This window comes from Acipenser ruthenus, chromosome 21, assembly GCF_902713425.1.
Source record: "Acipenser ruthenus chromosome 21, fAciRut3.2 maternal haplotype, whole genome shotgun sequence".
NCBI lineage: Eukaryota > Metazoa > Chordata > Actinopteri > Acipenseriformes > Acipenseridae > Acipenser > Acipenser ruthenus.
In genome coordinates, this window is record NC_081209.1 from 15,184,023 (window position 1) to 15,210,402 (window position 26,380).

At 43.1% G+C, this 26,380-nt stretch overlaps 1 protein-coding gene across 1 annotated transcript in view; it reads left to right on the forward strand.

The window, feature by feature from the left end:
- The first annotated feature begins 250 nt into the window (after positions 1-250).
- Positions 251-26,380, forward strand: part of LOC117427634 (semaphorin-7A-like) — a 36,638-nt gene continuing 10,508 nt past the window's right edge. The window contains exons 1-7 of the mRNA XM_034045800.3: positions 251-424; positions 21,204-21,346; positions 22,023-22,058; positions 23,036-23,128; positions 23,851-23,938; positions 24,035-24,145; positions 24,705-24,847. Of these exons, the coding sequence (XP_033901691.1) occupies positions 304-424; positions 21,204-21,346; positions 22,023-22,058; positions 23,036-23,128; positions 23,851-23,938; positions 24,035-24,145; positions 24,705-24,847 (735 nt within the window). The 5' untranslated portion in view covers positions 251-303. The remainder of the gene's footprint in view (positions 425-21,203; positions 21,347-22,022; positions 22,059-23,035; positions 23,129-23,850; positions 23,939-24,034; positions 24,146-24,704; positions 24,848-26,380) is intronic.

Sequence of the window (26,380 nt, forward strand, 5' to 3'; positions counted from 1 at the left end):
ATAATAATAATAATAATACAAAAGGAAAACGATTCACATAAAAAAAGAAACACAAATATCAAATAAACTTTATAGTCACCCGTGACACAGCCACATGGCAAAATAAAAGGCACAGTGGCCAAAACAAAGATTTAAACAAAACAACAGAAATATCTTAAACAAAACATACAAAACTCAGTCAGGAAAGCAGCAAACACACAGCGCCACCCCGGCCCTCCCTCTCTTCATTATCATCTGAAGCAGAACTACACACTTCCTTTCACAACTGATTGAGTCCGCAGCAGCAGCAGTGTGTGCTGAAGCATGGTAACTGGGGTTAAAATGCGCTCTCCAATCAGGACTGAATTGCTGCTTTGCTTGTTCCTACTCTCCCTGGATGCATTGGACTGTAAATACACCCCAAGAGTGATTCTCCCTGCAACAGGTAGGACCGTTGTGAAGAATCAGTTACTGTAGGGTCCAGCAGCTCAGTTCGAGTCGCATTGCTGCAGTATGGAATCTGCTGCATGACCCTGGTCATTTATTCTTTATTTTCTTGTTGCTATGTGGTATTAAATTCATTTATATCAATTATGAATGTATATCATGTTTTACAGCTGCCTGATAGAGATGTGTACTGCGGATATGGCAGATGATTAGCGGTACTTGTGTCTAGACTACAGGAGGACAGTTTTATGAACCCTGTTGGGGTGCATGTCTCTGCAGGGGGTTTATATGAGGAAGGCGCATGTATGTATTCATGTTGCACTGTAAAATATCTGGAGACACGCTTGTCCAATTGTCGCAAACAATCTGGAGACTGTCTTTATATCACACTTACATTTTAACATTTATCTAGGTAAACTTGTTAAGGATATTCTTAGCTATTGGAGGATATGGAGGCTCTCACTCTCTATATGTCACTCTAAGTTTTTATATATACTGTACTTAGAGCAGCGCTTATTCAATTATGATGAAACTTGAGCTGGACACACTTATAATATGAAAGCACCTGTCCATTTCTCTCTATATAAAACCAATTTACTAGGCAAACAGACAGATGGACAGGTGTGGATTTGTGACTATCAGTTCTTTCAGACGGACAGGTTTTGTTGTGTGATCATCAGTTCTTTCAGTTGGCTCTAATTTAAAATGTACTGCCATGGTGGGGAGTGATATGCTTATCTTTTGTGCCAGGTGTGTGAAAATAAGACAGCACGTGCTCCCTGTAGATTAGAAACAAACCCTGATCACCACTTATCTTCTCACATGCACACTTCTTAATTACATTTTGTTGCAATTTACAATTCTAACAAATAAAGTCCACCCAGCTGTATAAATGAGTCGAGTAATTGAAACTGGGGTTCTGGTGCCGGATGACTGGCGATCTCTAGTCGTTAAGAGTGAACTCCTCATTGACAATGAACCCCATAACATCGGGGGCACATCTGATCATGATGGGATTATATTTTGACTTCTGTGTCTCTTAACAGCCATATAATTCAATAGAAGTATTAGCTTGTATTGTTTCACACTGGTAGCCTTTTGTTTAAATTGCTTAAAATCAGCTACATACAATAAAGTGAAATTTAACCCTGTCCTAAATCTGAAAACACATGCAATAAATACAAAGTGTCAGGCTACAGAGTATCAGTATAGAAATCCTGATAATTGTATAGATCCTGCATATCGGTGGTCCTTGTCAATCTGAACCTATACCTTTCATAGGGTTGATAGATGTAAAGCAGTAAAGTGATTAAAACCTGTGTGGTATATTCAAACAAATATCTCTGTGACATTCACAGCACACATACAGTAGCCTATTGTTAAAGCTAGCACTAACAAAAGCCAATTCCATTATTTTAATCAAAGGCGAGTGAACGAGTCTCTGAATTTCACAAATGTACGTGTTGTAAAAGTGAGAATATTGACAAATCTTAAGATTTACTGGTAAATGTTGACATTTTCCAAGTAAAGAGGTACATGTCTGAAATAAACATGGTAAAACTTTACTTCTGGCATTTACTGGTAAATCTCAAGAATAACTAAGTGGCTTTGGCTAATGACTGAATCTTTCTAATCACTTTCTAAGCAGCCTCTTTCTGGTGGACAAGGGTTCAAACGATATATGTGCAATAAAAAGTGTTCCAACAAAAACTGCTATTGTAAAAAAGTGCTTCAGCAGTCCTGTGTAACTCCAAGTGCCACAAGAGTCTACCATGCTGCAGTAATTAAATATATCTATTCACTGCCTGTCTGTGGCATTTTGTGTCATAACCATAGTATGATTTTCTGTAGTAAAAACAAAGATCTTAATGATTTCATTTGTATTTAACATAATGTTATTTTTCATCAAACTACTATTTAGAGTTCAATATCCTTCAACACCATGCAAATTGTTTTATACTCAAATTTAGTAGAATGTGGGTTCTATATAAGTGGATCACAATACTGTTCTGTACCATGTTGAACTAGTTTAAATGGCTCATTGTGCATTACTGTAAGCTCATTCATGATTATTTTTTTAATGGAAATGTATGTGCGGAAATAAATGTATTGTTTGATATTGTTTTTTTGTTAATGGAACATTTGTATGCAAAAATACATATATTGTTTCAACATCAATGTTTTTTGTTAATGGAAAATGTGTATGCGGAAATACATTCTTTGACAATAAATAAATTAGTCAATGATATACCTGCATTTACCAATAAACTTCGGTAAATCTTAAGATTAACCAGTAAATATCTGAAAAGCAATCGATTTCTTTTTTAATAATACATTTGACATTTGACATTTACCACATTATTTGGTAACATTTACTGGTAAACTGGTAAGATTGACCAGAATCACACTTTTACTGGAACACATGCATGTCAAGCATTGATGGTGTACTGTTACGTGTGAGATTGTGGCAAAGTGGTGAATGGTTACAGATGTGTGCAGTGCAGAACGGATACAAAATACACAGACAATGATTAACAGGTACAAGGGTGTTTATTGTTTTACAATGTCCAGAGCCTTAGGACAAACACCTGTAAATAATAAATGTTGGAAGTGATGCAACGGTGTGTATCACTCCGTTTGTAATCCTCGGGTTTGACCTGAAACCAATAAGAAAAAGTCCAGGTTCTTTCCTCACCCACACATAACACAGAACACAAAGACACAGTGTCATTTTAGTGCGTGAAACTAGTGCTCGTGATGAAAAGACAGTATGTTGTGAAACAGGGAAGTGCTGGTGTCCGGGTTTGTTGCTGGCCTGCGGCTGCAGCGCCGGATAGTGTTAGTAGTCTTAGAAACAAAAACAAACAGTTTTTACTAAGACAAAACAAACAAACACAACATCACGTTTTACTTATTTACCCACCAACTCATTGTGTGACCCTGAGCAAGTCACTTAACCTCCTTGTGCTCCGTCTTTTGGGTGAGACGTAGTTGTAAGTGACTCTGCAGCTGATGCATAGTTCACATACCCTAGTCTTTGTAAGTCACCTTGGATAAAGGCGTCTGCTAAATAAACAAATAATAAATAAACAAATAATACCGTGGTCTCCTTCTAGGTTGTTCTAACCATTTATAAAGGAACAGATCACTTACGCTATGTCCCCTATTTATATCCTCGCTGATGACCCCTAGGTTAACGAGCGCATCCGCTCCTCCAATCCTCAGATGCCATACCGTTAACCGTCTGGGTCATTGAGTTTGGATACCATAGCTCCGCTCCTTTCCGACTTCCACCTACCCTACGGAATAAATTGTCGTGCCATTTAGTTAAGGGTACTCTGTTCCTTTTACACAGTGCCCTCACAGGTCGAGAGGGAGATCTAACACCAAGAATCATTTGATCTCTGTCACAGAGATCTGTGACAATAACACGCCATAACAACATGCAACACAACTAGCGTCAGTGTCCTTTACCATGCAGACACGTGAAAACTACCATAATTCTTTGTCTAAGGAAAAAGGTAAATACACTAAACTATGAGGAGTTTAGGACAAAAGTGCTGTAACATCAAGAATGCTCATGAACTTCTAAAGTAGATACAATGGAAACCTTATACACTGATCCTGGCTCCAGCAAAGTGGGTTCCCGAGGGCACTAACAAGGCAATGTCCTATTGTTACAGTGCCACCTCTGGTGAAAATTCCTGTCAGGGTCACTCTCCATAGCCTAATTAATGCCAGTCCTCATTTGCTCATTTGTTTCAGTACCTAGGGGTCTACAGATCACACACATAGCTCATAACAAGACTCACTGATGAGTGTTCTCACCCAGTCACAGTGAGTCTGTATTGTGTAACAGAGGGAGTTCCTGTTAGGAAGTGCTACACATTGCATGCCTCATGTCAGAGCTCTGGTTTCAAACACGAATGAAAATGAGAGCACTTTAGTTATTCTGTATTTACTAATTGTGCAAGCTTGTCGAGTAGTCATCTAAAAGGGCTTGTAACCAGGCGGTCCCCGGTTCAAATCACACCTCAGCCACTCACTCATTGTGTGACCCTGAGCAAGTCACTTAACCTCCTTGTGCTCCGTCTTTCGGGTGAGACGTAGTTGTAAGTGACTTTGCAGCTGATGCATAGTTCACACACCCTAGCCTCTGTAAGTCACCTTGGATAAAGGTGTCTGCTAAATAAAACAAATAATAATAATAAATAATATAAAATGAGCTCATTTATTTTGGACCCGTTCCTGTCATGTAACTTGGTTCCTTAAATAAAAGTATACAGTGCTAAAGTATAAATTCCCCAAATACAAAGTGAAATACACAGCAGGACATTCCTCAAATACAAAGTGAAATACACACCAGGACATTCCTCAAATACAAAGTGAAATACACACCAGGACATTCCTCAAATACAAAGTGAAATACACACCAGGACATTCCTCAAATACAAAGTGAAATACACACCAGGACATTCCTGAAATACAAAGTGAAATACACACCAGGACATTCCTCAAATACAAAGTGAAATACACACCAGGACATTCCTCAAATACAAAGTGAAATACACACCAGGACATTCCTCAAATACAAAGTGAAATACACACCAGGACATTCCTCAAATACAAAGTGAAACATGCCCGAAACTGAAATCATCCCCTGGGGGAGTACAGCAGCTTGTAAAACATTTTTAATTTTCTTATTTATATCTAGAAGGGGACTTACATGTATGTAATAAACAATTGTCATTTGAAAGGAATAAAGTCCACGCTGTACTGTATATAAATCAGTGGGAAAATCACTAAAGAGTCCATGCAGTATGACACAATAAATTCAAAAGGTCAAACATTTTACAGAAGTTAAGGGAACCAGTAAGAAGATGAAAGAAATCAGTAGGAACCAGGAGAGCTCCCATCCCTGTAAGCATGCGTACCTCAGTGCTGACCCACACACCCCCTGCCTGCCGTTCAGTCCCTGGCCTCTCTCCCAGGGAGACTGACACTTTGTGCTGAATTGTGTGCTTGTTTAGTGATGGGGATTACTCTAAAGTTCCTTGGCCATCAAACTTATTCCAGTTATAATCTTGAAACAGCTTGCTGCACTAATTACAGTCTCCCCAGAATAGCCTGTTTCTCTGTCTTATCAGAGTGTTGTTACTTACTCATTGCTGAAACTCTCAATGAACCTGGTGACTTTCCTCCCTTGTGAGAAAGCATCATGAACCTACATAGGAGTGTAAATCAAAATGCCACGTTATACAGGACTTACCCAGACATTTTAGTCAAATTTCCACTGTTCACAATTTTAGTAAATGTTTCCTCAATTTAGTAATACAGTATTATCAGTTACATGATACTGAATATATACTTGAAAGGGGATGGTGTTTCTGCAGCCTGGTTCTTGTAAACATACATTCTGCATTACTAGTTGGCAGGCGTATTGGATGAGGGTTGCCAGCTGTCTGGTTTTAGATTGAATAGTCTGGTTTTTAAACTTGCTTGAAAACCGCGTTCACACTCCCATCGTCGCCTAAAGACGACCACTGGCTCTGTCCAAGTGGTGCAAACTTGGGACAGACTGCTGTGCCTTTAATTATCAATTGCTGTTTCTAAAACAACAAACGAGCTGGACAAATTGATGTCACCACGATGAGTACCACAATTTGAGCTTTTGATAGGTACATAATTTAATATAAGCTGCCATTCAATTATTTTCAGCAAATCGCTGTAAAGATAGATGTTCCTAGCAGCCAAATAGAAGGAAGAGATGCCTGCGTTGTGCGTCGGTGGAGTAGGTGGTGATGATGTCGTCTGGTTTTGAAAAAATTGAAAGCTGGCAGACCTAACTGAAAATCTGACGTCCCAGATTCCAGACACCCATGTCAATGCCCTTTGTGAGCTGTGGTGGAACAAGCCATCTCTGAAGAGCAATGACACCTGGGGGAGGTACTGACTACTGTGCAGCCATGAGTCACACTGTGCCTTGTAGTGGATTTGACACCTGGGGGAAGGTACTGACTACTGGGCAGCCATGAGTCACACGGTGCCTTGTAGTGGATTTGACACCTGGGGGAGGTACTGACTACTGTGCAGCCATGAGTCACATGGTGCCTTGTAGTGGATTGGACACCTGGGGGAGGTACTGACTACTGTGCAGCCATGAGTCACACGGTGCCTTGTAGTGGATTGGACACCTGGGGGAGGTACTGACTACTGTGCAGCCATGAGTCACACGGTGCCTTGTAGTGGATTGGACACCTGGGGGAAGCACTGACTACTGGGCAGCCATGAGTCATTGTTCATGGCTCCTGCATTACTTACCCTGCTATCGTGTTATTATAAATCTGAGGTGGAGACAAGAATGGATTTCAGCTGGCAATGATTTCAATAATGCAACTTGAAACAGGGGTTTACATATTTATAACTCACATTTTTATTTCATTAAATAGGAGCTAAAAATAAGTTATTTTACTGTTTTAAAGAGTTAATTGTGTTAAGAGTTTTCTGATAAGTTTAATGGGTAGCACTTTACATTATGTCTCTAACTACTGTGTATTTGCATAGTAGTTACATAGTAAATGCATAACTATAATGTTATTATGCATAGTTATAACATGGTGTAAATCTTATTGCATGATATATGTAAGTACACTGGAAAAAAGTGGGCGGCAAAGAAAGCTGTGGAAGATGCAAAGGCTGCCCTTCGAATTGGTGATATCATGGGGCAAGTTCAGCATGGAAGAGGGGGTCTTGGTCTCAGTTCACCTCCTCCTACATGGCACAAGGCAACCCCAGCTCAACGGAGGAAGCTGGCAGTCAACGAGGTGCAAAAGCAGGAGGAGAGGATGAGGTGTATAAAGGCCATTTCCCAGGCCAAGCAGGGAGAATGGATGAGATGGGAGAGTGTGGAACAACGCAAGATCAGCTGGCAAGACCTATGGTCAATGGAACAGAGCCTGTTCAGTTTCCTCATCAGGTCAACATATGATGTTCTCCCATCACCACAGAACCTAAACCTCTGGGTAGGAGAGGATCCCTCATGTCCTTTGTGTTCATCACCTGCAACATTAAGGAACATTTTGACAGGATGTAAGGTGGCTCTTAGCCAAGGACGGTTTACTTGGCGCCATGACCAGGTGCTGCGATGTTTGGCCTTAGCATTGGAAGAGAAGCGTAACATGACCAATAAGTTGACACCAGTTCCATCAAAACATTACACACAAAAGACAACATTCCTCCGCCCAGGAGAGGAACCACCAAGAAAAGATGTTAAAACCAATTCTCGCCCAGGACAACTGGAAGCTGCTAGACTGGTAGAGTTAACAGTGACATGGGAGGATGTTGTAGATGAGGCGTATGAGAGGAAGAAACTGCAGTATGCTCAACTACCTGATGAAGCGGAACAGCGAAGATGGAGAGTCCAAGTTTACCCAGTGGAGGTGGGTTGTTGAGGAATTGTGGCACACTCTACAACCCGGTTTCTCAGAGACATCGGATTCAGTGGCCAAGAGTTGCGTCGCACAGTGAAGAACTTATCTGAAGCAGCAGAGAGGAGCAGCAACTGGCTGTGGTTGAGATGGAAAGATTCTGGTTGGGGATCTCAAGCACAATAGAAAGAAAGAAATGCTAATGTACGTGTAAGTAAGCTGGGCTGAGTTGAGTGGGGGACGGATGGAGGTGATGCTGGGACGCCAGAACCACCGTCAAGCCCCCTTGAGGTGTCGTGGGCTAGTCGAAGAAACACTGAGGATGGAAGGTGCTCACTTGAAGCCCCCAGAGATGTACCCTACTTAGGTCAATCCAGACGGTTGTCATGCTGATGTGCTGGGGAGACCGCACTGTGGTTGATCCCCAGAGGCAGCATTGCAGCCGTTGTGTGTGCTGATGCGCTAGGGAGGCAAAATAAGCTGATCCCTGGAGCCAGCATTACACTTCAGCCTTCAACACTAGGCAGGAGGATATCTATCATCATATGGAAGGAAGCGCAAATGGATGGAGACACAGATGGATCACATTAGTTTACTGTAAAGCTACGTCTTAGTTGGTGCTTATCTTGGCGAGAGCCGAGTTATTATTATTATTTGTTTATTTAGCAGACGCCTTTATCCAAGGCGACTTATAGAGACTAGGGTGTATGAACTATGCATCAGCTGCAGAGTCACTTACAACTACGTCTCACCCGAAAGACAGATCACAAGGAGGTTATGTGACTTGCTTATGGTCACACAATGAGTCAGTGGCTGAGGTGGGATTTGAACCGGGGACCTCCTGGTTACATGCCCTTTTCTTTAACCACTGGACCACACAACCTCAAATCAGCATTAAGTTTTAACATCTAATCTTGTGTAATGGAAATCAATTGTATCAGAAAAGGTTTAGGTTTAGAGTTAGGGTTAGAGTTATATCATGCAATAAATGACACATTAAGTACTTTGTAACTATGCATAATAACATTTCAATTATGTGTAAGTACATGTGTATTGTAAATACACAGTAATTAGAGTTACTGTTTTCTTATAAGAGCTATTTTTTTAGGAAACTAAATCAGAATCTGTTAATATGAAGGAACATTTAATCACATAACAATATTTATTTATTTATTTATTTATTTATTTATTTGGAAAATGTATCTATGTTTTACTTCTCAGAAAATGCATGCTTCTAAAGATGAGCAGAATGTTTTGATTTGATTACTGATATTTGACACGTGGTTGGATAAGAGGCGCAGAAGCAGGAGTACAGTGGGGGTGACTGCATATAAATGAGGAGGGGGTAAAGAATGGGAACCTGTCAATCCTTCAAACATACAGTTTGACAGGCTGTGATTGGCTGATTCGGCAGCTGCAGGTATATGACTGATTGCTTTCGTCGGTGTAAAGTATCGATAGGCTGGTTTTGGTTGATAATAATATAAATTTGGACCAATTGTGTCTTTGTTTAGTATTTGCTGTCCAATAGATGTGAACTGAGCGTTCATTATGAGAAGTCACAATGAAAAAGGCTGCACTTGCGCAGATCGATTTTGAGTTTGATTCACAGTTGATGCTGTGATGTTCCATTGGGAATCTACTGTATGATAGAAGCCTACTAGCTGGAAGCTGATTGGCTAATGGTACTGAATCAATTTCTAATTTGTGTTATATTCACGCATTACAACATCATTTTTATGACAAAGTAATACAATCTTGCACTCTGGCATGAATACATGTGGATATGTGGCTACGTCTGGAGTTTGTTTCGGGTGGTTTTTGGGATGTACTAGTTGTCAATGTAGTGAGCTTTTAGAATTAATGCTTATGTTTCTGTGCCACTCTGTATTTAAATCCTGCACAATGGGGTTAAAGCAGAGATTCAGCCCAGCTGGTGATACATTAGCTTCTGGTGGCTGTTTATTGCCTGAATCACTACACCAGGAGTCTCCAATCCTGGTCCTGGAGGGCCGGTGTCCCTCCTGGTTTTTGTTCCAACTGTACCCTCAATTATTTAATTGGATCAATGAAGTTCTTATTAGAAGACTCAAAAGCATCGGGTTAAAGACACCGGCCCCCCAGGACTGGGACTGGAGACCCCTGCTCTATACTAAAAGTCAGCATGTTGCAACAACAAAACAAACAGGCACTGCGCCCCCCTGGAACAGCTGTGTGCCCCCCTGGGGAGGAACGACTCGCAGTTTGAGAACCCCAGCCCTAACAGTTCAGAAATGTTAAAATCTCAATCTTGCATTTCTTTCCAGTAGAGGCAGGCACGTGTAGAACCTTTGGAGGCAGCTACCCTTCCTGTAAAAATACCTGGGTAACCTTCTGGGTAATTTTAAACTGACAACTGGTAGCCTAGTGTTGATGAATCACTTTAATATAGAAATACCAGGAGGTCGCTGAGTGGTTCCCCTGGTAAAGATGTGGCCGTGTGGTGTGCATGTTGAGTCATACAATCAGGGGAGTGCAGATCTTCCCTGGGGATTCGAGAGGGCGCGGCACATTGGCTCTGGCGCACCTGCGAGTTGGGGACATGTTTCTCCTCATGGCTCTGCACGTAATTAATTTAATCTTATTAAAATGTTGCTAGTTTATCACGGTGGTCACTCAAACTATGTGTTTGCATAATGTACAGTATTACCTTATTTTATTCACCTAAAACAAGCAAACACTCGTTTGACCGATCGTGTAATACTTGCTTCCTCATTGCTAACAGTACTTGTGTGAACACAGAGTATTCTGCGTCATAACGCAGTGTACAAAAAGCCTTTCATCAGACATGCTGTGAATGCTCAGTTTCTTCATTCTAATGGGGTATTTCAACACAGGGGCCTGCCATTTTGCTCATGGGCCCACCCATTTATGGAGCGATTGACAATTAAAAACATTTCATGCCAAACCGTATCAGTCTGTACTCCGCTGTGGCGAGTCTAGCTCATCCTTGTGGTTCAAAAAATATATCCGTCCCACCCACCTCAGCACCGTTGTCATGGTTATGAAAAAAAAAGATTGGTGATTGGATGGCTGAGATATGAGATGTTACATCTTCGATACTATAGTATCGAAATTACAGCGCGTCGGCAGCATACATACAGGAACTTTTCTTTCATTGCAAGGCATGCAAGCCACCAGCTTGTGCAGCTGCTGTTTAGTTATTTTTCACATTTGCAATTAGTTATCTACGTACCTACACAGGGCAACAGTGTGGAGTAGTGGTTACTAGGGCTCTGGAAGGTCGTGGGTTCAGTCCCAGGTGGGGTGCACTGCTGTTGTATACTTGAGTAAGTAAAAACCCAACTGAATAAATTGGTAATTGTATATAAAAAATGTGATATATTGTAACAATTGTAAGTCTCCCTGGATAAGGACGTATGCTAAGAAATATAATACAGAATGTTTAGCCAACATTGCAGTAAACCATAGCTATATTTGCGTCTTACGCATTAGCAATGTCCCGACAAATTTTGTAAAAGGAAATCAACAAATCAACAAATGCGCCAGTAATGTAAGTACCTACATTTAATTTTATTTCGATTTTACAATTGTATATGTAGACCTACTTATAACCAGTTTACAGCTGGTTACACAATATGTTGTTTTGAAGTGTTTATTTTATTATAGTTTTCATTTTTTTTAAGTCGTGCTATGCAGTAGGGTAATGTGAAAAAAAAAAACTTGTATGTTATTTTTGTAAATAATGACTTAGTTTTCACAATTTTGTATATATATATTGTGAGGAAAGGGTAGTGTCGCCTTTAAGAAATGGCGGCGCTAGGGGAGAAACTACACAACCCAGAAATCCGAGTGCCAATTGATTGGGAGGGGTTTCTGGGTTTATAAGGAAGCAGGGCAGAACAATCGGGGCGATGTGTGATCGTGGGGAACACCGCCCTATTTTTCTGCAGAGAAGAAGCCTGCAATTTCGAGTGTGTTGTTAGAACAACGTTAGGTAAAGTGATCGTTTGTATTTAGAATATAGTATTTAGTTTAAACGGTGTACGATTTTCCTCTTGGTGAGGTAGCCTTTTGGTTTGGTGTAAGTTTATTTATTTTTCTTTTGTCGTGGTGCTAGTTGAAGTTTATTTTTACTTCTCAGCAATTTAAAAGAGGTCCGTGGTATTCCGCGTTGTGCGGTTGTGCGTGGTCACAACCGCAGTGTATTTAGTTTTATACGGACGACCAGAAGGTGTATTGGATTATTCACGCGCTGCAGAAACAGTGAATAATTCCCAGAAAGAACTGATTTATTAGTCGGGATGTGCAAGACATTGTTTATTGTAATACAGATACAAGACACATTGCATACGTGTTACACAGGAAAAGTGTCACTTGCTTTTAGTTGGGACACAGTTTGGTTCTGAGGACGACCAGGAGTTGGCTGCAGGGGTTTCTCCCCACAGCTCGGATATATAACTTGTTTTGTCTGGGTTACTTCTCTGGACGTCTGGGGTCATCTGAATTGTGTTCCTGGGATTCTTCTCTAAAGGGGATCCAACCTGCGCTTACCTGTGTTCCAGGACAACTCTAGCAGAGCGAGCCTGTTTTATACTTCCCTGTGATCCAGGACAGCTCTAAGGAAGAGAGCTGGTCCTGTTCTTACCTGTGTACTAACTCACTTCGGCGGAAGGAATCTCTGTACTACTCTCCTGTCTCCACGGCTACAGTGGCCAGGGTGGTTCGCTCCAGTGGACTTGGTCCCTCCCAAGTGGATCGTGCAAAGGCCAAAGCCTGTAGACGTGTAGTCTTGAAGTAGCTTAGAGAGGGTTGAAGAAGTAAGTTATTCAGTGGCCCGTACAGGGCAATAGCCTTTAGCAGAAACTGCTTTATTGTGTAAATATTGTAAATAAAACATACTTGCCTGCAAATGGATCGAGTCTGTGCCAGTTGGTGGGAACGGGAAACCAGGAGTCAGCAGCACCACGCTACTGGGTCGTTTACTCATAGATATAGATATAGATATAGGTATAGATATATATAGATAGATATATAGATATTAATCTATAATCTATCTGTATATATATATATATCTCGTCTTATTTCTGTATGCATATGTGCTTTGTATTTGTAGTGTATACGTGCAACTACTGTTATAAACAGCAAAACATGTTTGCCTTGCTTCACTCGGCACCATACATTTTCAGTCTTGGCTATGTTGCGCTGCTCAAACCCCGGGGACATATTTGATGTATTCAGAGTTTTAATTGATTTAAATCATGTTTGTAATGTAAACTATTTCCTGTGACGTCAGACCTTTGGTACTTGTCCGTCCACCCGAAGTTGGGGCCCACCCAAATTTCCCTTCCTAGCTATGCCCCTGCATTCAGCTTCTTTTAAATCTCAATTGAACTTACCAGTTGTTTTCACTTCTGTGAGAAATTCACCAGAAGCAGGGCTGGAGGGAGCTCTCGGAGGAAGCTCACATTTGGGCTTTGTAACATTTCCATGGTTGATTTTCTTATGCTAACACTGAAATGTGCCAGATTCTGTTCCTGTAAAATGTTCAGTTTCCTGGAGGTGCATAGATAGGATTATTCAAATAGAACTGGTAAAGACAATAACATTTCAGAACTGGATCTCTATAATTCAAATAGAACTGGTAAAGACAATAACATTTCAGAACTGGATCTCTATAATTCAAATAGAACTTGTAAAGACAATAACATTAAAAGACCAGAGCTCTAGAATTCAAATAGAACTGGTGAAGCGTAAAACGTAATGTTGTGTAAGTATAGTTGGTTCTACAATAAAGCACAACACTACAGGTAGACAGTCACACATAAAGTAGTAATTATGCAATACTATACAATACTGTACCAAGTACTCGGTTCTATTATAAAACGGTTTCTCAAACAGCGGGAGTGTTCACTCCCTGTATAGTGGTACACACAGCGGAACTCGAGCGTCTTTCATGTCCCTCAGAGTATCATTGTGTCTCTCACCGTAAGCAGGAGCTGGAAGGACTCTGTGGAAATGACTGAGCTTCCAGGCAACCCTGCAGGGGGGACAACACACGCCGATCTCTGGAGAGAAGCAGCAAGGATTTGAATAGAATAAAAACAGCATGGCCAATGAAACACTGTGGTCAGAAAAATCAACACAAACACATCTAATATTTCAGTACACTTATAAAAACAAACAGAAACATTTTACAGTAAGAGGACTAAATGTGCATAAAAAAAAGTTCTGAAAAAAGAAACAAGGACCAGGGGTCACAAATGGAGATTAGATAAAGGGGCATTCAGAACAGAAAATAGGAGGCACTTTTTTTACACAGAGAATTGTGAGGGTCTGAAACCAACTTCCCAGTAATGTTGAAGCTGACACCCTGGGATCCTTCAAGAAGCTGTTTGATGAGATTCAGGGATCAATAAGCTACTAACAACCAAACGAGCAAGATGGGCTGAATGGCCTCCTCTCGTTTGTAAACTTTCTTATGTTCTTATGAATACAGTAATTCGTCACATATCTGTTTATCCGTCATGACCAATCTCTTCAGCAATGTTAGTTTATTATTGAACGGAGAAGATTAGTTCAGAGATTGGAGATCCCACCAAAGTTTTCTTACACTGTGTTGTATGTTCTCTGTGCGCTGCCATTGCTGGTAGTGTCAAGTGAGCTGTTCAGTGTGTTGACATGTAAATAAATCCTGTTTGCCTGGGGGGCATATCAGCTTCAACCTCTGTCTCGATTTCCTGCCTGTCACTCAGCAGTGAAAGCACACACCCACACTGCAGATGGCTACCGTCACAAGCATTAATAGCCTGTATCTTTCTAAACAAGGGATTTAGGGGAACTCCGTAATAAAAGCTGAATCTCAAAACAATAATTGTGTGAATATAGTAATTGTTACAGCTGTGTATAATGGTATTTAAAACAAGATTCATACATCTGACGTTTTACACATCTGCCCTTCCCCTGGTCCCCCCACAGTCGGATATGCGACGGATTACTGTACTAATAAAACAGAGGTAATGATTCTGGGTTAAGCATGTTCATTTTCTAGACTTTCCTGTATGAGATAATAATTCACTGAATTATTATCTCATACATCCCTGGCCATACACTACGCTCAGGATGCAGTTTGTTGTGAATTCCCAGGTTTACAATGTGTCCCAGGGCTGAAATCATTCTCTTACCCCGCCCAGGCCTTTGCATTTCCTCATAACCTTTGGTCAAACAAGCAGAGTCTGTCCCTGTTTTTAAATCTCATTTAAAAGCAAATCTCTTTGAAAAGGTTGGGAATTGATTTTAAACAGCTGACTAACAATTACAAAAATGTAACAAAAACCAGCAACACCACCATTGCTGAAATTAACAAACCATTCCTATAGTCAGGACTTGGTGCAGTTTATACTATAGTTAGTAAAATAGGCAAAAATCCACTGAACAACCAGTACCAACCAGTCTATGCAGTGTGAAAAATACGTTTCCTGTGTTGTGTTTCTGTCAATCACACAATTACCAAACATGCCTCAGTACAGTTCAAAATACAGCTTCAAAAATATATATGTGTTTGCATTATAACAAACAAACGACAATGTGTCTTTAAACACGAAGTGTACACTGTGAGGGACACAAAGCATTTATAGGAAATGTAACCACAGTACGTGAAATGAGGGAGGGTGCAGTAACCAATATGGAAATATCATATTATATATAAGAGCACAATAACTGGCAGCAATTCATTCTACTGTCTCTTTTAACAGATTATAAGCTCCAAACTTCATATTGATCTTGATATTGATTTATTAAATACAATTAATTGAGAAAATTACTTTTAAAACTGTACTATACTTATTACCCAGGATATGTGAATACAAATATAATGATGTTGAAAAAGATATTGCAGGAATATGTTCCACATGGGAGGTTGCTATAGTAACAATGTGTTTAGTTTCAAACCCTTCTGCCTGTACGGTAATAACACCGACAAGGCAATTATGCTGTTTCTTAATGAAAAATACATTCCCCTCCATGCCTAAGTATTCTAAATGTGGTCAGATCGTCTGCTTGTTATAACACATTGTAAGAGTGAACTAGCTTTATTACAAAGTGTACACGTCACCACTCGGGTGTATCCCAGTGTGCAAAGCAGTGGTTGGCTGCACTCGCCTCCTCAATGTGGAAAAGTACAAACATAACACTATCGTATCTCAAAGTTGTGAAAGATGGTATCCGATGAGAAACTGCAGTGTGTGAAACCCTGCTTAGTTGCTGACTTGCCACAATGAGTATCATTCAGCAAAGGGCAGCAGTGTGGAGTAGTGGTTAGGGCTCTGGACTCTTGACCCTTGACCGGAGGGTCGTGGGTTCAATCCCTGGTAGGGGACACTGCTGCTGTACCCTTGAGCAAGGTACTTTACCTAGATTGCTCCAGTAAAAACCCAACTGAATAAATGGGTAATTGTTTGTAAAAAATAATGTGATATCTTGTAACAATTGTAAGTCGCCCTGGATAAGGGCGTCTGCTAAGAAATAAATAATAATAATAATAATGAGCCGTGTCAGTAAGACTCATTCCAGTGCTCCAAGTGCACTTGCATTAACACTCTGAAGGCCTTTGACTAATATTTCACAGGGTCTAAAAACAGCTTCACAGCACAGCAAACTGAAGTATCTTTGCATTTTTCGCTCAATCTTTGCTCACGTTTCGCTTCTAACACTGCTGTCATGCTGAAGGGTTAGCAGGGTCTCCAGTAGAACCCTGTAAGTGGAACAAACCCAGGAGATTGCCACGGTACGAATGCACCATCTAGTAGGGCACAGACCTGAAATATTGCGCACCGCTTCACCGCAGCCAAAGACAGATTCATACACGTTTTTGCGCTTTGCAAATTCTCAAATAAGAAATGAAACTTCCTCAACAAAGTGTCTGCCACAAGACGTACTTCCCGGCTCATCTCTTGCAGAACACAATCCAGTGAATGGTTACTCCAGTGAACAAACAGCCAACATGCTTGTGCCATCAAAACAACAACCCTGCAGACGCTCGAGAGGCAGATTCAATCGAAAAACAAATAACTTTGATACACAAAAATAAAGTTTCTGCTGTAGCGTCAGGCGCATTGTAAAATCCCAGAGACTGACTTTGCACGTCAAGGTTTTTATCCATAATCTGCAGGTTACATGAAAACTGCTCACATGTACTTATATCGGTCGTTCCATCTGCAGTCAGTCCGAAGAATGTACTTTCTAGGGCTTGTGATACTATTTCCTGTTGAACTGCCTGAGGAAAAATTAATAATCTCATTCTTGAGTCCGACATCCCGTTGTCCCGTCTGTGTAGCCATTCTGTGGGGTTCAGTGTGTGTTCGTTCTAGCATTAGCTGCCAGAGTACTCCATCGCAATTATTGTGGCTTCTAAAAGGCAATCCCTGACAACCAAGGACCTTAATGGACCCAAACAACGTTTGTAACACAGTTCTTGCAGTGTTTTGTTCTTTGGCAACATGCTCTGACCTCTGACAGAAGAGCATTAATAGGTGTACAACCCAGCCTGTAAATCTTTTGTACGGCTTCTGTGTGAAAGTGTGATCTTTCATGCTCCCTAAACTTTTCGGATACCTTACGCCAGTTTGAAAAGCCGTCCCTAACAAAACTAAATTCGTGCCTTACACTGTCACTGATAAGTCTTTTCCCTTTACATAGTGTAGCCATGGACATTTTTTAAACCAACCAGACTTACAGGATCGGATAACATTTTCTGTCCCAAAGCGCCTTGCTGGAAAGTTGTAGTCCGTTGGCTGAAAAGGTTGATCCAGCGGCTCCTGTGTGGCTGCGGTGTCTGGTTGAGGCAAGCTGCTGGTGGGCGCCTCCTTCACAGGAATCATCAGAATTGCGTTGTTTGAATTGCTGCTCAAACCAGCACACCCAGTTAGCCGAATTTGTGCAAGCTGATTTTAGTTGGTGGTTCTGCTGAGGATTTTACAAAAAAGTTGGATATTCTTTTTTGTGACATTTTTGAACGGCTACATGCGGTGTACACTCCACAAACTTACACAAGTTCAACTGCTATATGACTCTCGCGAGATTACAACCGTATTATCTTTAAAATGTCTAGCCCCTGCTGTGACAGACAGCATTGATTGGTCTATTACCGCTGGTCTATGTGTGTTCAAAAGCAATATGAAGTCTCGCTCACACCACGCGGGTGCTGCAGAGCTCTGTGATTCTCAATAATCGCGAAACTAGCAGGTTTTATCATAATGCCAGCTTTGTTCTGACAACACCAACAAACATTTCAAACCTGGGGGTTCTGCAGCACTTGCTGCACCCCTAGTTCCCGCGCCCTTCTCGCTGAGTGGTTCCCCATATAAAGACGTGGCCGTGTGATGTGCAGGGCGAGTCATACAATCGGGAGTGCAGATGTTCCCTGGGGATTTGAGAGGGCGTGGCACATTGGCTCTGGCACACCTGCAGCGCACCCTGCTGGCCAGGAGCAGGATCAGCTCAAGTAGAGACCTGCAGGCTTTTCAATTTAACACACAAGTCTTAAATTACATCTGACCAAACCACTACCTAAAAAAAGCAGCAAAGTGTCTGTGTCCTTCTCTCTATGTTTTCTCACAAACACACCTTTCACAGCATTTATCTACAAATATTGACTTAAAAGACATACTAGCGAACATATTTTAAATGTAATTAATTTAATCTTATTAAAATGTTGCTAGTTTATCACTATGGTCACTCAAGCTATGTGTTTGCATAATGTACAGTATTACCTCATTTTATTCACCTAAAACAAGCTAACACTCATTTAACCGATCCTGTAATACTTGCGTCTAGTGTCTCAGCATCAGCCTGGGACAGCATAGCTCTCCGCCAGTGTCTTGGCGTCAGCCTGGGACAGCATAGCTCTCCGCCAGTGTCTCGGCGTCAGCCTGGGACAGCATAGCTCTCCGCCAGTGTCTCGCCGTCAGCCTGGGACAGCATAGCTCTCCGCCAGTGTCTCGGCGTCAGCCTGGGACAGCATAGCTCTCCGTCAGTGTCTCGGCGTCAGCCTGGGACAGCATAGCTCTCCGCCAGTGTCTCGGCGTCAGCCTGGGACAGCATAGCTCTCCGCCAGTGTCTCGGCGTCAGCCTGGGACAGCATAGCTCTCCGCCAGTGTCTCGGCGTCAGCCTGGGACAGCATAGCTCTCCGCCAGTGTCTCGGCGTCAGCCTGGGACAGCATAGCTCTCCGCCAGTGTCTCGGCGTCAGCCTGGGACAGCATAGCTCTCCGCCAGTGTCTCGGCGTCAGCCTGGGACAGCATAGCTCTCCGCCAGTGTCTCGGCGTCAGCCTGGGACAGCATAGCTCTCCGCCAGTGTCTCGGCGTCAGCCTGGGACAGCATAGCTCTCCGCCAGTGTCTCGCCGTCAGCCTGGGACAGCATAGCTCTCCGCCAGTGTCTCGGCGTCAGCCTGGGACAGCATAGCTCTCCGCCAGTGTCTCGGCGTCAGCCTGGGACAGCATAGCTCTCCGCCAGTGTCTCGGCGTCAGCCTGGGACAGCATAGCTCTCCGTCAGTGTCTCGGCGTCAGCCTGGGACAGCATAGCTCTCCGCCAGTGTCTCGGCATCAGCCTGAGATGGCATAGCTCTCTGTCAGTGTCTCTGCGTTAGCCTGGGACGGCATAGCTCTCTGTCAGTGTCTCGGCGTCAGCCTGGGACAGCATAGCTCTCCGCCAGTGTCTCAGTGTCAGCCTGGGACGGCATAGCTCTCCATCAGTGTCTCTGCGTCAGTCTGGGACAGCATAGCTCTCCGTCAGTGTCCCGGCGTCAGCCTGGGACGGCATAGCTCTCTGCCAGTGTCTCGGCATCAGCCTGAGATGGCATAGCTCTCCGTCAGTGTCTCGGCGTCAGCCTGGGGTGGCATAGCTCTCTGTCAGTGTCTCGGCGTCAGCCTGGGACAGCATATCTCTCCGCCAGTGTCTCGGCATCAGCCTGAGATGGCATAGCTCTCTGTCAGTGTCTCTGCGTTAGCCTGGGACGGCATAGCTCTCCATCAGTGTCTCGGTGTCAGCCTGGGACAGCATAGCTCTCCGCCAGTGTCTCGGCGTCAGCCTGGGACAGCATAGCTCTCCGCCAGTGTCTCGGCGTCAGCCTGGGACAGCATAGCTCTCCGCCAGTGTCTCGGCGTCAGCCTGGGACAGCATAGCTCTCCGCCAGTGTCTCGGCGTCAGCCTGGGACAGCATAGCTCTCCGCCAGTGTCTCGCCGTCAGCCTGGGACAGCATAGCTCTCCGCCAGTGTCTCGGCGTCAGCCTGGGACAGCATAGCTCTCCGCCAGTGTCTCGGCGTCAGCCTGGGACAGCATAGCTCTCCGCCAGTGTCTCGGCGTCAGCCTGGGACAGCATAGCTCTCCGTCAGTGTCTCGGCGTCAGCCTGGGACAGCATAGCTCTCCGCCAGTGTCTCGGCATCAGCCTGAGATGGCATAGCTCTCTGTCAGTGTCTCTGCGTTAGCCTGGGACGGCATAGCTCTCTGTCAGTGTCTCGGCGTCAGCCTGGGACAGCATAGCTCTCCGCCAGTGTCTCAGTGTCAGCCTGGGACGGCATAGCTCTCCATCAGTGTCTCTGCGTCAGTCTGGGACAGCATAGCTCTCCGTCAGTGTCCCGGCGTCAGCCTGGGACGGCATAGCTCTCTGCCAGTGTCTCGGCATCAGCCTGAGATGGCATAGCTCTCCGTCAGTGTCTCGGCGTCAGCCTGGGGTGGCATAGCTCTCTGTCAGTGTCTCGGCGTCAGCCTGGGACAGCATATCTCTCCGCCAGTGTCTCGGCATCAGCCTGAGATGGCATAGCTCTCTGTCAGTGTCTCTGCGTTAGCCTGGGACGGCATAGCTCTCCATCAGTGTCTCGGTGTCAGCCTGGGACAGCATAGCTCTCCGCCAGTGTCTCAGTGTCAGCCTGGGACGGCATAGCTCTCCATCAGTGTCTCTGCGTCAGTCTGGGACAGCATAGCTCTCCGTCAGTGTCCCGGCGTCAGCCTGGGACGGCATAGCTCTCTGCCAGTGTCTCGGCATCAGCCTGAGATGGCATAGCTCTCCGTCAGTGTCTCGGCGTCAGCCTGGGGCGGCATAGCTCTCTGTCAGTGTCTCGGCGTCAGCCTGGGACAGCATAGCTCTCCGCCAGTGTCTCAGCGTCAGCCTGGGACGGCATAGCTCTCCATCAGTGTCTCTGCGTTAGCCTGGGACGGCATAGCTCTCCGTCTAGCTATACTTCTCAGGTGCCATAAATAAATAAGAATTCCAGTAATAAATGCTGACACGCCTACCCATGTGTAACGTGTTTCTGACTTGTATCTTCTTTCTTCCACATTGTGTTCTCAGGTGAAGGTTATGTTCGCTACGAGTTCCCTAGACCACAGGAACACATTGTGTTTCTCCATGGGCAAGAGGATGGAACTCTTTATGTTGGCGGCCAAAACAAGCTTTTCAACATTAACTTCAAGTCGCTGAATCAATCCACAGTGGTAAATTCATTTTAAACACTTCAGGGTTTTCCTTACTGCTAATCACTTCCGAAGCCCATGTGATGTGTAAATCGTACAGTTCCTAGTGACAGTGTTGAGATGGGGACCAGTAGTCTCTTTAGTAAAGGTAAATGGTCTAGCAGATAGTGCCTGTTGTGAAGATACTGTCATTATGAGCTTCTTATGGCTGCTTCAGGTTGCTGGAAAATCTTAGATTTAATAAAACCTATGATGCCATTAAAGGAATGTGTTTTCTTAACTCTTATTAGCCTTATCAGCATAATCACTGGCCTGCCTCTCTTTTGTTGAAGAGCTTTAGTTGTTTTGCTTGTTTTTCATAGTGATGTAATATAGGGTATTCAGATAGTATGGTGTGGAAGTTGACATGATCTGGTAGCAGCTACACTATGGAGTGAAGTGGAGATACAGCACAGGCAGTAGCATGAACTTCTACTTCTATAGATTTGCCTTTAAAATATCTACATATTCCAACTTGAAATGGAAAATACAAGCAAGTCATCAAGCTGCTTTGGAGAACAGGGTATATAGCTGCTGATGCTGATGCTAATAACAGTGTATGGGGCAAGGAAACTGATTTAAAAGCATATTTGACACTGCAACCAAGAAGATGTGTTATAACAGTGAATAGCAGCTGATTTGTATTTGTTTCCTATAGATTCCTTTCCCATTGGAAGTTGCTACAGGCTATGAGGTATGTTCACTGTGTGTAGTGCTGGGGAGGGGGCTTCTGTCAAGACTGGAGTCACATTGAATGTGTAGAGGAGTGGCGACATCACTACTGCAGCAAATGAAGAACAGATATGCCTCCCAGAGACCCTGCACGGGACGGAGAGGGGTAGCATGTGGGCACCCACTGCACTTGTGGGACAGCTTGCTTAATAAATTAATGAACATATTTGAAGAGTAGACGAGTATCTTATTATCTATTAAAGAATATAGATATTAGGGTTATATAGATATTAATGTTACAGATATTAGTAGGCAAGTAGTCTGAGGGCACCACTCCACTTTTTCCCTGTTGCTAGTAGTTTCTGTTTTTGTAAATGTGATATGATGTTGCACTTTCCTTATCAGAAGCAAGGGCTTCCTGTTATACACTAACTTAGTGCTTACAATCACATTTGGCAGCTGATTAGTCCACCCTGCTCCCCCTCTGTAGAGAAACAGGAAGCAGATAACAGACAGAGTGGAGCTGCTGTTACACTGCAGGGCTCGTGTTTATTTGTCTGTTTGTTTTAATCAGGGAGGGGGGTGGTGTGGAGTTGCTGTTACACTGCAGGGCTCGTGTTTATTTGTCTGTTTGTTTTAATCAGGGAGGGGGGGGGGTGACGTGGAGCTGCTGTTACACTGCAGGGCTCGTGTTTATTTGTCTGTTTGTTTTAATCAGGGGGGGGTGACGTGGAGCTGCTGTTACACTGGAGGGCCCGTGTTTATTTGTCTGTTTGTTTTAATCAGGGAGGGGTGTGACGTGGAGCTGCTGTTACACTGCAGGGCTCGTGTTTATTTGTCTGTTTGTTTTAATCAGGGAGGGGGTGTGACGTGGAGCTGCTGTTACATTGCAGGACACGTGTTTATTTGTCTGTTTGTTTTAATCAGGGAGGGGGGTGTGACGTGGAGCTGCTGTTACACTGCAGGGCTCGTGTTTATTTGTCTGTTTGTTTTAATCAGGGGAGGTGTGACGTTACAGTCTTGCACAGATATGACGACTCTCATCTGTTTGTCTGTGGATCGGACGGTGAGAGCCCTCAGTGCTACATGATGGTAAGTGCTGCTGGCTCACATTATTAATAGGGTTGGGTTCTTTCCTGTTCTTTGCATTTTTGCCTAACCCTTATCAATTTATAAGAAGCTCAGGGTTCAGCTAAGTTCATTCAATAAATGAAGCACATGCGCAGCTATATTTATTTGGATTCAATTAACACATCGTGGACAATGAAATAAAATAAAACAAAAACAACCCACAAGTTTATAGCATGAATTTGTATTTAGTCTCTGGTTAGAACAAGTATATAGATGCTACTTTCAAAACACTCTCCAGACACTCTACATTGAAAACCCTGGGAGACACATTCTCCACAGTCATTATAAATCCATCCCAGGTCATTACTGGAGCCCACAGAAGATTGAAGCAGATCTCAGAACAGCAGAAGGTGTAGTAGGAGTCCATAGGTCCAATGAGTCCTTTGAACACTTTTCAGCAGGTGAATGAAGGGGCTTCCTCAGCCTCTACACATGGAAAACAATTAGTTCAAAGCTCACCTACAGACACCTCCTCATCTTTTGCATTCACATTCCCACAACACCCACCCTGGAACCCCTTTCTCCATCACATGTGGTTTATGTATCATCATCAACTACGAATGGAATTGAATTATGGTAATGTAGTGCATGATTGGAGATTTTAAGTGGCTTATGCTTGCTTTTGTCTAATTTGTCGATCAGGCTAAACTTTTTCATTTTTTAATTGTTTTATCCCTCACCAGACAGACACATGGAATTCATCTGAAAAGGTTAACCCAGCTGGAATTTCGCCATTTTCTACAAATGAAAAAGCACCTTCCCTGTTTGTAGGTGAGTCATTGTTTTGAAGAGTCTTCCACCTCCACCATACAGTGTGAAAGAGCGGCTCCTAACATTGAGATCAATGTGTTTCTGTGCTTTTCTCAGAGGGAGAACTATACACCACCAGTAGGCTTTACAAAGAAGGAAATGGCAAAGATCTACGCAGAAGCTGGGGGTTAAAGAAAAAGGTTTGGATGCATGACAAATCAAAGAAAGGTGAGTTGCTTTCATTTCTTCTGTTGTTTTTAAGTGTCTGTAGCTAGCAAAATAATTTCATAACTCTTGCACATCATGTACTTTGATTCACAATACAGGTTTCAAATGTGCAGTTTTCAAAGAAACACAAGCTGTAGCAAACACATTTACATGAAAACACGACACCAAGCACTACGCTGGGCTAAAGAAACTTGTCAGTTTGCTTGCCTTGATTTTAGGAAGTCTGTTACTGCTTCACTTCAGTTTTAAGTTTTGAATGCTTATACTGACTGTTCAGATAGTGAATTAAAGTTGTCTGAATGTGCTTGCTGTCTCATAGGACCCTCTTGCTGAAGTAATTATTCATCACAAGGGTTTGATTCTGGACAGTGAATGTTTAAAATAAAATAATAAATTGTGTCATAGCATACACATTGGGGTATTATTTTAAAAGAGTTTTCTCCAGTCTTTAATTCAAAGGAGAACTTGAATTATAGTACTTGCTTTCTTTTTTAAATAAAATCAACAGGTTTATAAATGTTAAGAATCTCACTTTTAAAAAAAATGCTTATAATTTTAGATCCAAAATATATTGGCATAACATCAGTGAGCAGGAAGGATGATCCGTTGAACGATAAAATCTACACCTTCTTCCAGGAGAAGAATCCAGATATCAGTCCTGATGCTGATCCATGGATCTCCCGGGTCGCTCAAGTCTGCAAGGTACTGCAGAGTCACAAATACATTGCACACTGCAGAGGAGCGTTAGCTGCAGAGTCACAAATACATTGCACACTGCAGAGGAGCGTAAGCTGCAGTCACAAATACATTGCACACTGCAGAGGAGAGTTAGCTGCAGAGTCACAAATACATTGCACACTGCAGAGGAGAGTTAGCTGCAGGATCACAAATACATTGTACACTGCAGAGGAGAGTTAGCTGCAGGGTCACAAATACATTGCACACTGCAGAGGAGGGTTAGCTGCAGAGTCACAAATACATTGCACACTGCAGAGGAGCGTTAGCTGCAGTCACAAATACATTGCACACTGCAGAGGAGAGTTAGCTGCAGGGTCACAAATACATTGTACACTGCAGAGGAGAGTTAGCTGCAGGGTCACAAATACACTGTACACTGCAGAGGAGAGTTAGCTGCAAGGTCACAAATACATTGCACACTGCAGAGGAGCGTTAGCTGCAGTCACAAATACATTGCACACTGCAGAGAGTTAGCTGCAAGGTCACAAATACATTGTACACTGCAGAGGAGAGTTAGCTGCAGGGTCACAAATACATTGTACACTGCAGAGGAGAGTTAGCTGCAAGGTCACAAATACATTGCATACTGCAGAGGAGAGTTAGCTACAAGGTCACAAATACATTGCACACTGCAGAGGAGAGTTAGCTGCAAGGTCACAAATACATTGCACACTGCAGAGGAGAGTTAGCTGCAGAGTCACAAATACATTGCACACTGCAGAGGAGCGTTAGCTGCAGTCACAAATACATTGCACACTGCAGAGAGTTAGCTGCAAGGTCACAAATACATTGTACACTGCAGAGGAGAGTTAGCTGCAGGGTCACAAATACATTGTACACTGCAGAGGAGAGTTAGCTGCAAGGTCACAAATACATTGCACACTGCAGAGGAGAGTTAGCTGCAAGGTCACAAATACATTGCACACTGCAGAGGAGAGTTAGCTGCAAGGTCACAAATACATTGCACACTGCAGAGGAGAGTTAGCTGCAGAGTCACAAATACATTGCACACTGCAGAGGAGCGTTAGCTGCAAGGTAAATACACTGTACACTGCAGAGGAGAGTTAACTGCAGTCACAAATACATTGTACACTGCAGAGGAGAGTTAGCTGCAGTCACAAATACATTGTACACTGCAGAGGAGAGTTAACTGCAGTCACAAATACATTGTACACTGCAGAGGAGAGTTAGCTGCAAGGTCACAAATACATTGCACACTGCAGAGGAGAGTTAGCTGCAGGGTCACAAATACATTGCACACTGCAGAGGAGGGTTAGCTGCAGAGTCACAAATACATTGCACACTGCAGAGGAGAGTTAGCTGCAGAGTCACAAATACATTGCACACTGCAGAGGAGGGTTAGCTGCAGAGTCACAAATACATTGCACACTGCAGAGGAGAGTTAGCTGCAGGGTCACAAATACATTGTGCAGACTCTGAGCTGTAGCTGGAAAAAATAGCAAGAGAGAAGCAGTTATAATTTGACTGAATATTATT